Source organism: Anomaloglossus baeobatrachus, chromosome 7 (genome assembly GCF_048569485.1).
Source record: "Anomaloglossus baeobatrachus isolate aAnoBae1 chromosome 7, aAnoBae1.hap1, whole genome shotgun sequence".
In the NCBI taxonomy this organism is placed as follows: Eukaryota; Metazoa; Chordata; class Amphibia; order Anura; family Aromobatidae; genus Anomaloglossus; species Anomaloglossus baeobatrachus.
Window position 1 is genome coordinate 164,686,030 of NC_134359.1, and position 16,007 is coordinate 164,702,036.

At 47.3% G+C, this 16,007-nt stretch overlaps 1 protein-coding gene across 2 annotated transcripts in view; it reads right to left on the reverse strand.

Annotated features, from left to right (window-relative positions):
- Positions 1-16,007, reverse strand: part of PIKFYVE (phosphoinositide kinase, FYVE-type zinc finger containing) — a 460,760-nt gene that overhangs the window by 113,013 nt on the left and 331,740 nt on the right. For both annotated transcript variants that reach the window (XM_075317792.1, XM_075317791.1), the window contains 2 exons: positions 12,842-12,899; positions 7,645-7,788 (listed from right to left, as the gene is read on the reverse strand). In XM_075317792.1, the coding sequence (XP_075173907.1) occupies positions 7,645-7,788; positions 12,842-12,899 (202 nt within the window). The remainder of the gene's footprint in view (positions 1-7,644; positions 7,789-12,841; positions 12,900-16,007) is intronic.

A 16,007-nucleotide genomic window follows, 5' to 3' on the forward strand; every position in this document is an offset into this window, starting at 1 on the left:
CTGACAGCACTCTCCCTGGGCTGACTGACAGCGTGAGGCTGAGAGGCTAGAAGCGCATCATGTCATCACTACTGAACTCCAGGAACAACTTCATAATGTGATTTTTTGCTGCTGGAGCAGTGCCTTGGAGTCATAAAGGGATTAAATATCTTATTTTTAAAGTGCTACATAACCTGATTTAATGGTTGGTGGGGTAAGGGAGGATGAGGAAGGTGTGTGTTAGATGGGAGTGCCGGTGGTTAAAAAAAAAAAAACAGCATCTGCAGTGTGTATGGTGGGACCAGCTCATGAGCACGAGGAGTGTGACAGAAATGTACAACACCAGTCATAAAGGGGTTAATAAATGGCAAATGAGTGCTGATTGGCTGCTACAGGAAGCTTAGCATTTTGATGCTTTTGATAGATAGCAATATAAATCAAAGCTCTAGTTACAGTTTATTTTCAGATTTTCAGAGCAGTTTATGAGATGAAAGCGGAGTTTTAGGTCATCGGTAGAGATGAGCGATGTTCGAGGTTCGCCAATTTCATGTTCGAGTGATTTTGGGGGTGCTCGAGATCGAACTCGAACGCAAGCTTTTTGCTAAAAGCTCGACAGCTCGAGTTACGTTCGAGAACGGTTCGATCAGCAAAAAGCATAGCTAGTTACTAGCTGGCTTTTCACTGTAATAGTGTTAGTCACTCTGTGATTCACACTATTATCAAATTTCAGCGTATAGTGTGCGGGGAGGCGCGCTGCTGGGATAATGGCGATCGCCATTTTTTTTTCCCTAAGCGCGCGTGTAGTGGGACGGGCCAGCATGTCAGCCAATCACAGACACACACACATAGCTAAGTGGTCTTTTTTTGCCAGACAAGCAAGGGCATGTGTCATAGGCTGTGAATGTCACATGTCCTTGCATTATATATACGGCCATTTTCCCTCATGGCGCCATTATCTGCTTTCTGCGTGTAGGTGACAGTCACCGCTCACGCAGCTCCTGACGCCGCTCCGGCTGTGTACGCTATACACACAGCGCTCTACAGATTAGGGACAGAAGTTTATTTCAGCCCTTTTCAGGGCTGATTTCCTGGGGCTCAGAGCCATAGGTGACAGGCAGGTCTGTGGAAACGCTGTATACAGCTTCAGATAACAGCGTCTGTGTACCTAAGCTAAGGGAATTCCTTGCTGCATTTCACCATTAGGAGGGATAGAAAGTGAGGCTTCCTTTCCTGTCCACTGAGCCAGAGAACCCGGCCACTGTACCCACCTGCCCACTTTTGCCACGCTATTTTTATAGCAAACAGTGCTGAAAGTTAGTGGCATCCAAAAAGTGGCTGCTATACTAATTTATTGTCCCACTTGTGCCAAGCAATTTCCAGCACCTCTGCATTCTACCCTCATGCACATTTTGCTACGCTATTTTTATAGCAAACAGTGCTGAAAATTAGTGGCATCCACAAATTGTCTGCTATACTAATTTATTGTCCCACTTGTGCCAAGCAAATCCCACCACCCCTGCATTCTACCCTCATGCACATTTTGCTATGCTATTTTTATAGCAAAAAGTGCTGAAACTTCGTGGCATCCAGAAAGTGGCTGCTATACTAATTTAGTGTCCCACTTGTGCCAAGCAAGTCCCACCACCTCTGTATTCAAACCCTCATGCACATTTTGCTACGCTATTTTTACAGCAAACAGTGCTGAAAATTAGTGGCATCCAAAAAGTGGCTGCTATACTAATTTTGTGTCCCACTTGTGCCAAGCAAGTCCCACCACCTCTGCATTCAACCCTCACGCACATTTTGCTATGCTATTTTTATAGCAAACAGTGCTGAAAATTAGTGGCATCCACAAAGTGTCTGCTACACTAATTTTGTGTCCCACTGGTGCCAAGCAAGTCCCAGCACCTCTGCATTCAACCCTCATGCACATTTTGCTATGCTATTCTTATAGTAAACAGTGCTGCCAGTTTTAGGGCCATAGTTGCATTGTCAGGGATAGTCAGTGTTGGTTCTTCAGCTGTCAATAAAGCTAGACCAACTCTGCAATCTACACCACCTCTCAATTTTTGCTACCACATTTTAAGTGGCTAATCTTGTCGCTAACAAAATGAGTGGCAAAAGGACAGATGCTGGTGGAAAGGGGAACAGGCGTGGTGGAAAAGGAAAAAAAGCGTGTGTCCATGGGGAAAGTGGCAAAGCTACATTAACATCTGCTGAAGATAAGCCATCTTCCAGCAAAAGCAAGATGTCTACTACTTTCCGTGGACAATCCGATGTGCTCCCTTTTTTACAGACCCGAACAACTGTAAGAAAGGTAGATGATGCGCAAAAAAAGAACATGCTTGAATGGATCTCAAGTGCTCCAACACGTGCCCTCTCCTCCACCTCAACTACCACATAAAAAAAAAAAAACAGTCCTCTGAGTTGTCATCCCAATCACACTTGCTTTCTCCCAACTCTCAAGTCTCCACCCGCCCTGCACAGTATGGTGTAACAGAGATGGCTGAGTCTGCAGAGCTGTTCAGTCACACTACACCTGGGAATCAAAGGTCTGCTCCCAAGCTACAGTGAGTACAGACCATGAAATGGTCTGCAGTGATGCCCAGAAGCTTTGTGACTAATATTCAGGCCGTGATGACCAAGTTTATGAGCATAATGTAGACCCTCATTCCCTCCACTGTTGGTGGAGACAATGAGGAACATACTGATGACGATGAGACGCAAATACCAGATTGGGATGACAACTTAAATATTCGGTCAGGGCAGGAAGAGGCTAGGTCTGAGGGCGATTGGAGTGCAAACACAATGCTTGATGATGAAGTTCTAGAAACCACTTACTGTCAACCCACAGTCAGGCCCTTGAGGAGGTCAACAGAGGCGGTGGAGGAGGATGCAACTGACGACGAAGTTACCTTGCGCCTTCCTGGACAGAGTCAGAGTACTGGTAGCACGTCTACAACTGCATCCTCAGCCACCACTCTGCCTCTGAGCACAAGTCGGGGTGGCTCTGCAGGTCGCATGTCCTCTAAGCCTTGCCTAGCCTGGTCCTTTTTTGACCTTGCAAAGGATCTCCCAAATCATGTGATCTGTAAAATTTGTCAGGAATCTATAAGTAGGGGCAAAAAGCTCACCAGTTTGACAACTTCTTCCATGAATTGTCACATGAATACCAAGCATAATTCCCAGTGGGAAGCGCTCGGTGCTGCAATACGGCCTAGCGTAGCGGGCCAACCACCGCCTACCCCTTCCAGTGCATCCGTGCGCTCTTCATCTTCTATGACTGTGGGGACAGCTGTCACACCTGGTTTTCCACGCACACCTTCTACCACTAACCGCAACAGGCAGTTTGCTTGGTAGGTCGTCAGTTGGTTTAGAAGGGGAAACAAGTGCGGGTGTACAGCTCTATCAGACATCGATAGCACCAACGTTGGATGAAGGCAACATCATGTCTATGCGTGCACTTTCCTCACAAACCTGCATTTTTCCAGGGACACACTACTCACCACCGTCTACACACAGCAGCCAGATCTCTGTCCCTTTGATGTGGACAAATAAAAGGCCATTTCCTCCGACCGATGACAAAGCTAAGAGGTTGACTTTATCCCTCTGTAAGCTCTTGGCTACCAAAATGCTGCCTTTTCGCCTGGTGGACACACAGGATTTTCGAGACCTTATGTCCGTCGCTGTGCCCCAGTACTAGATGCCCAGTCGCCACTACTTCTCTAAGAAAGTTATGCCTGCGCTACACCAGCATGTCGCACACAACATCACCGCTTCCTTGACAAACTCTGTGTGTGAACGGGTGCATTTCACCACCGATACTTGGACCAGTAAGCATGGACAGGGGCGTTACATGTCACTGACTGGGCACTGGGTAACTATGGTGATGGATTGAGAAGGGTCTGCTGAACAAGTCTTGCCGTCCCCACGACTTGTGCGTCAATCCTCTGTATGTATAAGTTCCTCCAACGCTTCTGCCTCGTCAACCTTGTCTGGGTCCTCCACCTCCGCCCCAAGCCTGCCTGGTCAGGCCACCAGCGTTGTAACTGCGCACAAGATATCACGCACACCTCCTTACTATGCTGGCAGCAGGGCGCAACGGCATAAGGTGGTCTTTAGCTTGAAATGTCTTGGAAATAAGAGTCACACAGCGGCTGAGTTGTGGGCAGCTCTGCTGTCCGAGTTTCATAAATGGTTGTCTCCACTCAACCTGCAGCCAGGTAAGGCCGTGTGCGACAATGCTGCAAACCTGCGTGCGGCCCTTCGCCTGGGCAAGGTGACACGTGCCTTGTATGGCTCACGTGTTGAACCTGGTTGTCCAGCAATTTTTAACACACTATTCCGGCCTAGATGGCCTTCTGCACAGGGCACGAAAACTGTCTGCTCACTTCCGCCGTTCAACCGTCGCAGCTGAGCGACTTGTATCGCTCCAGAAGTCTTTCGGCCTTCCGGTTCATCGCCTGAAATGCGATGTGCCGACATGCTGGAATTTGACTCTCCACATGTTACAGCGACTGTGGCAGCACCACCGAGCACTAGTGCAATACGTCATGACATATAGCCTGGGCCAACGAGATGCAGAGGTGGGGAAGATCACCCTTATGGAGTGGTCTCAGATCAAGGACCTATGCACCCTTCTGCACAGTTTCGACACGGCGACGAATATGTTTAGCGCTGACAATGCCATTATCAACATGACAATTCCAGTCATTTTCATGCTGGAGCACACGCTAAACACTATTCGGAGTCAGGGGGTGGTTCAACAGGAAGGGGAGGAAGTACATGAGGATTCATATGCGAAAGGGATACCAACATCTACAAGGTCCAGACGTTCATTATCACCAAGGCGGCAGGCATGGGACGATGGGGGAGAGGGATTAACAAGGGCGCATGGTAGCAGGCAAAATGTTGAGGCATGTGCAGGAGAACATGAAGAAATGGAGGACGAACTGTCCATGGACATGGAAGACTCAGCAGATGAGGGAAACCATGGTCACATTTCAGTTGAAAGAGGTTGGGGGGAGATGTCAGAGGAAGAAAGAACGGCTAGCACCTCTATGCCACAAACACAGCAAGAACTTGGTCCGCATGGATGCGCAAGACACATGAGCGCCTTCTTGCTGAACTACCTACAACATGACCCTTGGATTGTCAAAATTAGTAGTGATGATGACTACTGGGTTGCCACACTATTAGATCCCCAGTACAAGTCCAAATTTTGTGAAATAATTCCAGCCATAGAAAGGTGCAGGATTATCAGCAGAAGCGGTTAATCTTAGCTCGGCTTTTCCACTAAACACCAGTGGTGCATGGACTGAATCTCCCAGTTGTAACTTGACAAACATGGGACGGTCTCGTCATCAACAGTCTAACCGTACCAGCACAGCAACACCGTATCTGTTGCTGGTAACAGCAATTTTTTTGAATCGTTTCATAATTTTTTTAGACCATCCTTTGCAAGGCCAACAGAGAGTTGTCTGACACAGTCAACGGCTGCAGAGGATGATACAGGAGTATCTCCAAATGAACATCGATGCCATGACTTTGAAACTGGAGCCTTGCTCATTTTGGGCTTCAAATCTTGAAAAATGGCCTGAGCTCGCCACTTACGCCTTGGAGATCTTGTCGTGTCCAGCTGCCAGCGTTGTCTCAGAACGTGTCTTCAGTGCTGCTGGGTGTGTGCTGACAGATAAGCGCACGTGTCGTCCAGTGACAATGTGGACAGACTAACGTTCATCAAGATGAACAAGTCATGGATCCGCAAGGACTTTACTACCCCTGTGTCATCCTGGGGAGAGTAAAGGCTTGTGGATTTGGAATGTGCTTGATGCAAATGTACCTGTCAAGTTTGCAACTGGGGCACAAGTGCTGCCACTGAAGGGGTGTCTGTGTGGCCCAATTTTTGGAAAAAAGGCCTACTCTGCTTGGAGTCCCCCGGCTGTGTTTTTAAAAATGAGCCAAGATGAACAAGTCATGGTTCAGCAAAGACTTTGCTACCTACCCCGGTGTCATCCTGGGGACAGTTAAGGCTAGAATATTTTGGAATGTGCTTTATGCAAATGTACCTGTAAAGTGTACAACAGGGGCACAAGTGATGCCACTGAAGGGGTGTCTGTGGGACCCAATTTTTGGGAAAAAGGGAAACTCTGCTTGGAGTAACCCTTGCTGTGTTTTTAAAAATGATCCAAGATAAACAGATCTGGGATCAGCAAAGACTTTGCTAGACCTTCCCCGGTATCATCCTTGGGACAGTTAAGGCTGGCGTATTTTGGAATGTGCTTGATGCAAATGTATCTGTGAAGTGTACAACAGGGGCACAAGTGCTGCCACTGAAGGAGTGCCTGTGTGGCCCAATTTTGGGAAAAAAGGGAGACTCAGCTTGGAGTCTCCTTGCTGTGTTTTTCATGACTTTAGAAGGGCATGCCATGCCTATATCTGTGTCTCCTCCTCTTTTTCCTCGTCCAGCTGTTTAGTTTTCGCATGGGTATTTGTCCTTGTCACTTTCCCATGTGTTTGTGTTGTCTTGGGAGTTGTTTGTCACCTTTTGGACACCTTTGAGGGTGTTTTCCAGGTGTTTTTAGGAGTTTGTGATTGCCTCCCATTGTTTCCTATGGGGTTCGAGAGGTTCGTCGAACGGGACACCGTTCGACGAACCGAACTGAACTCGATCTCTAGGGGGGTGGCTCATCTCTAGTCATCGGTAACACAGAAAGTAGGACAAGTAAGTGATACACCAGAGCTCAGCCAGCTGTCATTGCCCCACAGCAGTGTGTTAGATATCAACCATATACTCACTAGATTCAAATCACAGCACATATTCCTACATTTATTACAAATGCAGAATACTGTATCCTACACTAAGAGGCAGCTGGCTCCATCCTGCTCCTCAGGGACCGTGACGCTCCATCACCCTGTCACCTTACTCTGATGGCACCATGACATGTCTAATGAAGGAACCTGATCGCTGTAGACACATAGCTTGTTTTAATTTAATAAAATACTTTTTAGAACCCTCTGGTTACTCATACTGGGCAGCACTCCTATTCCAGTTTCTTTTTTTTCCAGCATTTCTCTGCAAAATGAGCTTGAAGAGGTCTTTGTTGATGTCTTTGTTTCCTTAGACTCCCTGTATAACTCTGCTGGATTTCGATATATAAACTACCGGTAACCTCTAAAGCCAAACGGGGGAGGAAGGAGATAGAAGAAGATAATTGGCAGGAAAGTCCTACAACATTACCACAATTATTGCTAAGTGGAACACAGACTATCCCTCCTCTACTTGATACACCGTGTATATGGAACGCACCAATTCTTATATGACAGGGATACACCTGAATGGGTTGAAAGAAATATTCTAAGGACCTAGCAGGGCAGGCTGAGTACATAGCTTCATACAAGTCACAGCTGCCACTGTACGGGCCTGGTCTTCGACTGGTGCAAGGATTTCTCAAAAATGGGGAACCAGGCTATTACTGACACAATTACAAACGATACTATGGTTTACCTCTACGAATACAGAATGACAGTCCATGAAGAAACTATGAACCACTTGTAATAACTAATCACTAGAGGAATCTTGGGATAATTAACAGCGCACACTAACCTAACATACCAACTCACATCATCATGTTCAAGAAAAGTGACAAAGGACAATAGGAATACCTTCACAGCTGCTGGCAGTGTCCATTTCCACTGTATTTGGAGCCCCAGTAAACATGTGATCAGTTACCAGTTCTGGGGGGCTAGGAATCTGCAGATGTGTCGAGCCAGTGGAACTTTGAGACAAGGTGGTCATGAATCGATCCTCTGGAACAAACCAAGAGAAAAATATGGTTAGCTATTAAGAACGATGGAGTAGACAATGCTAAATATGTACGTTATGGCTTGCACTGCTGGTGAGGAGGGTGTCCTTTCAATGATAGGGACCAGCATAGGGTCACTGATTCACAGCATTCTCCATATTACTATGCATAGAGAGAAAAGACAATCAGCCTGACCATCTGCAAGTAATAAAATGTGAATTTCAGAGAAACAAAAACACATTAAATCAGTGTGTGCAAAACTCCCTTTTGTATAGAGGGGGCAGCAAAAAATGTGTTGACAGATTCCCCTTAAGACTTTTAAAGCAAACAACTCCCACTTCTGCCTAAATTACAAGAATCAGATACTGGGATGCATTAGGCAAGTTTCCATGAGGTTTATTACTCAGAATTGTCTTTGCAGGTCCAAAGCTGGCCATACACACTAAAGGACAAACGATGGGCCGACAGCCATCTCAACCAACTCTCCTACACCTCGGAGCACTCACTCAGCTGAGCGCTCCAGTGTTCTCTGTGAGAAGGCAGTCGGCTGACACGTTTGTCCAGCAGCTTATCTATGTGTGAACAATGCGGCAGTCCGAATGAGACATGTGCGATCGGCAGGTCTACTGACGTTTAGTCGACCGGCACAATATACACATTAGATCATCGTCCGAACCAGTCAACATTGGCGGTTCAGCCAAATTAAGTCTAATGTGTGTGGGGGCCCCTGGTGGAACGATGTCAACCATCCACTTTAAAGGGACAAAACAGGTAGCTAACCAAGAGAATGTCATCCGAGTGCACAGCTAACAATTCACGGGACAAGTCACAAGCTGCCAGACAAAATGAATTAAAAAAATGGTACTCAAAAACAATGGCTCATGTATGAACAAAAGCCTGCTGAGTCTGACACCGATCAGGGAATTGTTCTCACAGATAAGCATCATTATAATCTTCTTACTTCAGGTTTATCGATGCCCGAAGAGAAAATTCTGATTTAAGATTTCATTCTAGTAACACACAATGACAGGATTATGCTCTAACACCGATCAATGACAGTCAATTAGAAAAGCATAGTGCACGTGACATGTAACGCTCAACCTCCTCCACCTCCCAAGCTCAAAAGCACCTAAGTATATGATTAAATAGCAGCTTTAATTTAAAGAAGCACTCCTGACGAAAATGTTACCCCCTAAACCTTTCTATATTTGTCTGTAGTGTAGTTGTATTAGAATACTTACCGATCACTGTCTTCCTGGTTTACAGTGCAATACTAGTCCTTTTGGGTCAAGAGGCCCCTCCTCTACTTCGCAGATTCAAACAGGGATTGGTGTGCAGTGTTGCTACATTCATCAGAGAAAGCCTATGGAGACTTAGAATTACGCTTCATACACTTAAAGGTAACCTGTCAGGTGCAATATGCACCCAGCACCACAAGCAGTTCTGGTTGCATATTGCTAATCTCTGCCTAACAATCCCTGTATACACTAGCATAGATAAAGAGATCTTTAGAAAAGTATTTCTAAAGATCTTTTTTCTTATGCTAATGAGCACGGGGACTAGTCCCAAAGGCGTTCTATCCCTCGACTAGTCCACCCTCTTAGTATGTTAGCATGCATACAGGGGCGTACTAACATACTATTCAATTCAGCATCACCAGCGGTGCAGCGCATAGCTGTTTTCGCCGTGACCGCGCTTCTGAATGCTGGGCACTTCCGATCATGCGCAGCAGGAAGTCAGGTGTACGTGTCCTGGCTTCAGAGAGGTCTACTGCGCATGACTAAAAGTGCCAGGCACTCAGAAGCACGGTCACAGCTAACACAGGTACACGTGGCACCACTGATGATGCTGCATTGAATAGCATGTTAGTACGCCCCTGTGGGCATGCTAACATGCTAAGAGGGCGGCTAGTCGGGGTATATAACGCCCTAAGACTAGTCTCCGCAATCTTAGGGTAAGTTCACACAGTGCGTTTCTCGCGGCGCTTTTGCGCAGTTTTTGGGTGCGTTTTTGCTCAGAAAACTGCATGACTTTGCTTCCCCAGCAAAGTCTATGAGTTTTCATTTTTGGTGTCTGCACGCAGCGTTTTTTTTTTTTTTGGTGCCACAAAAACGCAGCATGTCAATTATTCCCGCGTTTTTCACTGTGCTTTTCATCCATTGAGTTCAATGGGATTTTGAAAGACGCAATGAGAAACGCAAATTGCTGCGTTTTGGTGCGTTTCTAAGACCAAAAACGCAGCTATAAACGCAGGAGGTGGGTAGTAAAGTGACGTGTACAGGAAGAGGATTCCTTCTGTCAGTATATACAGAAGCGTGAATCCTCCCGGTACCGTCACCGCCGCTTCCACCTCCCGTCCTGTGCATGTATGCTGCCGTGCGGCGCCATGTACAGGCAGGAGGTGGAAGCGGCGGCGAAAACAAAAGTTAACAGTAGAAAAAAAAAAAAAAAAAAAGTTATACTCACCTGTCTGCAGCCTCCCGATGCCATGCCCGCTCCCATCTCCTCTCACGGTATCGCCACCCCCGCTCCGGCTGTGTGCAGACGGCCGGGAAACCTCCGATGGATGCAGGACCTGGCGATGGATCACCTGATGCAGTCACCTGACGCATCAGGTGATCGTAAGTATCGCGGTGACGCGGGCGCCCGGCCGGTTATCAGCGGATGCGTCAGGAGACTTCATCCCTGATTACCGGCAGCTGCTGCAGCGATCGGACGGGATCAGACTCCGCTGCAGGAGCTGCCGGTAATCAGCACATAAGTATTATTTTTTTTTTTTTGCACCGATGCATCTGCTGATTGTATAAACGGCTTTTATACAATCAGCTGATGTGTGATGGGATTCAGGCACTTGATCCTGACACATCATCTGATCGCTTTGCCTTCCAGCAAACCGATCAGATGATATTGGATCCGGATTGGACGGCGCGGGACCCTGACCCAGGATTACTGCGGAGGGGGGGTTCTTTATTTCAATAAAGATGGAGTCACTAATTGTGTTGTGTTTTATTTCTAATAAAAATATTTTTCTGTGTGTTGTGTTTTTTTTTTATCTTTACTAGAAATTCATGGTGGCCATGTCTAATGTTGGCGTGACACCATGAATTTCGGGCTTAGGGCCAGCTATACAGCTAGCCCTAACCCCATTATTACCCAGCGAGCCACCCGGCATCAGGGCAGCTGGAAGAGTTGGATACAGCGCCAGAAGATGGCGCTTCTATGAAAGCGCCATTTTCTGGGGTGGCTGCGGGACTGCAATTCACAGCGGGGGTGCCCAGAAAGCATGGGCACCCTGCACTGTGGATTCCAATCCCCAGCTGCCTAGTTGTACCCGGCTGGACTCAAAAATTGGGCGAAGCTCATGTCATTTTTTTTTTTTAAATTATTTCATGAAATTCATGAAATAATTTTAAAAAAAAGGGCTTCCCTATATTTTTGGTTCCCAGCCGGGTACAAATAGGCAGCTGGGGGTTGAGGGCAGCCCGTACCTGCCTGCTGTACCCGGCTAGCATACAAAAATATGGCGAAGCCCACGTCATTTTTTTTTGTTTGGGGGGGGGGGGGCAAAGAAATCCTGCATACAGTCCTGGAAGGAGGATGCTGAGCCTTGTAGTTCGACAGCTGCTGTCTGCTCTCCTGCATACACTATTGGATGGAGGATGCTGAGCCTTGTAGGTCTGCTCCCCCTGACTCTCCCTCAAGCATACAGTCCTGGATGGAGCATGCTGAGCCTTGTAGTTCTGCAGCTGCTGTCTGCTCTCCTGCATACACTATTGGATGGAGTATGCTGAGCCTTGTAGTTCTGCACCTGTCTGCTCTTCTGCATACACTAGTGGAGAATGAAGAACACATTGAAGAAGGAAATGACATCAGACCTTTTTTTTTGTTCACTGATAAAAAATGCATAAAGACGCAGTGAGCAAAAACGCAGCAAAACGCAGCAAAAAAACGCACCAAATTGCGGCAAAACGCGTGCGTTTTTTGCCGCGTTTTTTTGCCGCGGGTGCGTTTTTGTGCAGTTTTTGCCGCAAAAAACGCACAAAAACGCAGCATCAAAAAAAACGCAGTGTGTGAACCTAGCCTTAAGAAATACTTTTTCTAAAGATTCCTTTATCTATGCTAGTGTATACAGGGACGGTTAGGCAGGGATTAGCAATATACACTCAGAACTGCTCGTGGTTCTGGGTGCAGAGGGGACCTGACAGGTTCCCTTTAAATTGTGAAGCAACTTCCAGCCCACACATAAACCCTTCTGAGCAAGTTTGTTATGAAGTCATGTGATTGAGAAAAGGAAAGGAGCTAAAAACTGAAAACAGCGATTATTTTAATACAACTACACTACATTACAGACATATTTAGATTCGTTAGTTGATACCATTTTTGTCCAGAGTGCTTCCTTAGCATGCACAAGCAACATACCAAGAAAAAAAAGTTGGGGACCCTCATACACATTAGATGGTGGGCAAGTCCTATGGAAACCGGTCTTCATTGTGTTCACCTGTTACACTTCAATGAGGGTTAGGCTATGTGCGCACGCTGAGTTTTTTTAATGCTGCGTTTTTGTGCTTTTTTTGGCCGCTAAAAATGCACAGAAAGGCATAAAAACGCACCCGCGGCAAATACGCGCAAAAACGCGCAAAAACGCATCGGTAAAAACGCATGCGTTTTTGGCTGCATTTTGTTATGTTTTTGATCTCTGCGTTTTTCTGTGTTTTTTCAATGCATTGCATGGGGGAAAATGCAGGAAAGAATTGACATGTCTATTTTTTTTAAGCTCAAAAACGCAGCTTAAAAAAAAAAGTGTGCGGACAGCAAAAATGAAAACTCATAGATTTTGCTGGGGAAGAAAAGTGATGCAGTTTTGAGCCCAAAAACGCACCCGAAAAACGCAGCCAAAAACGCACTGTGTGCACATAGCCTTACAGTCATTTTGATGGTGGTAATTGGAGATGAGACTAGGACTAAAAGGTAACAGTTAAACCCTTAATTCCTGAGCAATCAAAGATATTTATACATATCACAGTAAATCCTTCACAGGGTAAAAAAAAAATGCCAACCTCGGTCCCCATTCTGTGCAGGAGAGGAGTTGCGTGGAGATGCATCCATGCCACTGACCTGGATATCAAAGACAGACACATTAGTTGCCTGCATCTAACGTTCAGTGAGATAATAGCACTTTAAGTAGAAGACATCTCAAAACACACACATTCGCTCACTAATTGCCCTGCACAACCTGGAGAACATATTCTATTCCTCACACAGATTCCAGTTTTCACAAAGCGGAGAAAGAATAATTGGATTTTAACAGTGTGAGGTTCATTGTATTAAAGGGAACCTGTCAGCAGAAATGTCCCCTAAAACCTAACAGATTCCCCCTCTGCAGCTCCTGGGCTGCATTCTATAAAGGTCCCTGTTATGATTGTGCCCACTTTCTGACCGAAAAAAAGTGTTTATAAAGTTGTACCTTTTTGGCTTCTGATTCTGTAAATCCGTCACGGGGGCGGGCTGCCTGATGGCCGTTATTCTGCCCCCTGGTCCTGTATGCCGCCCCCATCGCTGATTTCAATACTTCTGGACGCCGCCCACTGCTCCAGCCATCCCCGCGCATGCCCAGTGCCCATCTCTCGGGGATGAGCACTGTGCCCAGCGTCACCGCTGGTGACGTGCACGCAGGGTTAAGATTATGGGCGGTGCTGTGATGTTTATTCCTAAGCAACCGCCCATAATCGCGGGACCGCGCTTTCCCCCTCGGCCTGCTTCTTTCTGCGCAAGCGCGCTGCTGCTGACCTCACTTCGCCTTCTTCCCATCTTGCCCCGAGGCAGGAAATAGATGGGAAGAGCGCGGAGCAGTGACTACACCGAAAGCGCGGTCCCGCGATTATGGGCGGTTGCTTAGTAAACACAGAAGCGTGAATCCTCCCGGTACCGTCACCGCCGCTTCCACCTCCCATCCTGGGCATGTATGCAGCCGTGCGGCGCCATGTCTGGGCGGGAGGTGGAAGCGGCTGCGAAATCAAAAGTGAACAGTAGAAAAAAAAAAAAAGTTATACTCACCTGTCTGCAGCCTCCCGGTGCCATGCCCGCTCCCATCTCCTCCCGGTACCGCCGCTCCGAGTGTGTGCAGTCTCCCCGGGCAGTACGATAGATGCAGGACCTGGCGATGGATCACCTGATGCAGTCACCTGACGCATCAGGTGGTCGTAAGTCTCGGGCTGACACCAGCGGCCGGCCGGCTTCACCTATCAGCGGATGCGTCAGGAGACTTCATCCCTGATTACCGGCAGCTGCTGCAGCGATCGGACGGGATCAGACTCCGCTGCAGGAGCTGCCGGTAATCAGCACATAAGTGAGTATTTTTATTTTTTTTTTTTTTGCACCGATGCATCTGCTGATTGTATAATCGGCTTTTATACAATCAGCTGATGTGTCATGTGATTCAGCCCCTAGAACCTGACACATCATCTGATCGCTTTGCCTTCCAGCAAACCGATCAGATAATATTGGATCCGGATTGGACGGCGCGGGACCCTTGACCCAGGATTACTGCGGAGGGGGGGTTCTTTATTTCAATAAAGATGGAGACACTAATTGTGTTGTGTTTTATTTCTAATAAAAATATTTTTCTGTGTGTTGTGTTTTTTTTTTATCTTTACTAGAAATTCATGGTGATAATGTCTAATATTGGCGTGACACCATGAATTTCGGGCTTAGGGCCAGCTATACAGCTAGCCCTAACCCCATTATTACCCAGCGAGCCACCCGGCATCAGGGCAGCTGGAAGAGTTGGATACAGCGCCAGAAGATGGCGCTTCTATGAAAGCGCCATTTTCTGGGGTGGCTGCGGGACTGCAATTCACAGCGGGGGTGCCCAGAAAGCATGGGCACCCTGCAATGTGGATTCCAATCCCCAGCTGCCTAGTTGTACCCGGCTGGACTTAAAAATTGGGCGAAGCTCACGTCATTTTTTTTTTTAAATTATTTCATGAAATTCATGAAATAATTTTAAAAAAAGGGCTTCCCTATATTTTTGGTTCCCAGCCGGGTACAAATAGGCAGCTGGGGGTTGGGGGCAGCCCGTACCTGCCTGCTGTACCCGGCTAGCATACAAAAATATGGCGAAGCCCACGTCATTTTTTTTGTTTGGGGGGGGGGGCCAAAGAAATCCTGCATACAGTCCTGGAATGAGGATGCTGAGCCTTGTAGTTCGACAGCTGCTGTCTGCTCTCCTGCATACACTATTGGATGGAGGATGCTGAGCCTTGTAGTTCGACAGCTGCTGTCTGCTCTCCTGCATACACTATTGGATGGAGGATGCTGAGCCTTGTAGGTCTGCTCCCCCTGACTCTCCCTCAAGCATACAGTCCTGGATGGAGCATGCTGAGCCTTGTAGTTCTGCAGCTGCTGTCTGCTCTCCTGCATTTACTATTGGATGGAGCATGCTGAGCCTTGTAGTTCTGCAGCTGTCTGCTCTTCTGCATACACTAGTGGAGAATGAAGAACACATTGAAGAAGGAAATGACATCAGACCTTTTTTTTTTGTTCACTGATAAAAAACGCATAAAGACGCAGTGAGCAAACACGCAGCAAAACGCAGCAAAAAAACGCACCAAATCGCAGGTCCGATCGCTGCAGCAGCTGCCGGAAATCAGGGATGAAGTCTCCTGACGCATCCGCTGATACCGGCCGGGCGCCCGCGTCACCACGATACTTACGATCACCTGATGCGTCAGGTGACTGCATCAGGTGATCCATCGCCAGGTCCTGCATCCATCGGAGGTTTCCCGGCCGTCTGCACACAGCCGGAGCGGGGGTGGCGATACCGTGAGAGGAGATGGGAGCATGGCACCGGGAGTCTGCAGACAGGTGAGTATAACTTTTTTTTTTTTTCTACTGTTAACTTTTGTTTTCGCAGCCGCTTCCACCTCCTGCCTGTACATAGCGCCGCACGGCAGCGTACATGCACAGGACGGGACGTGGAAGTGGCGGTGACGGTACCGGGAGGATTCACGCTTCCTGTACACAAGACAGAAGACTCTTCCTGTACACGTCACTTTACTACCCACCTCCTGCGTTTATAGCTGCGTTTTTGGTCTTTAAAACGCACCAAAACGCAGCTATTTGCGTTTCTCATTGCGTCTTTCAACATCCCATTGAACTCAATGGATGAAAAGCACAGTGAAAAACGCGGGAATAATTGACATGCTGCGTTTTTGTGGCTCCACA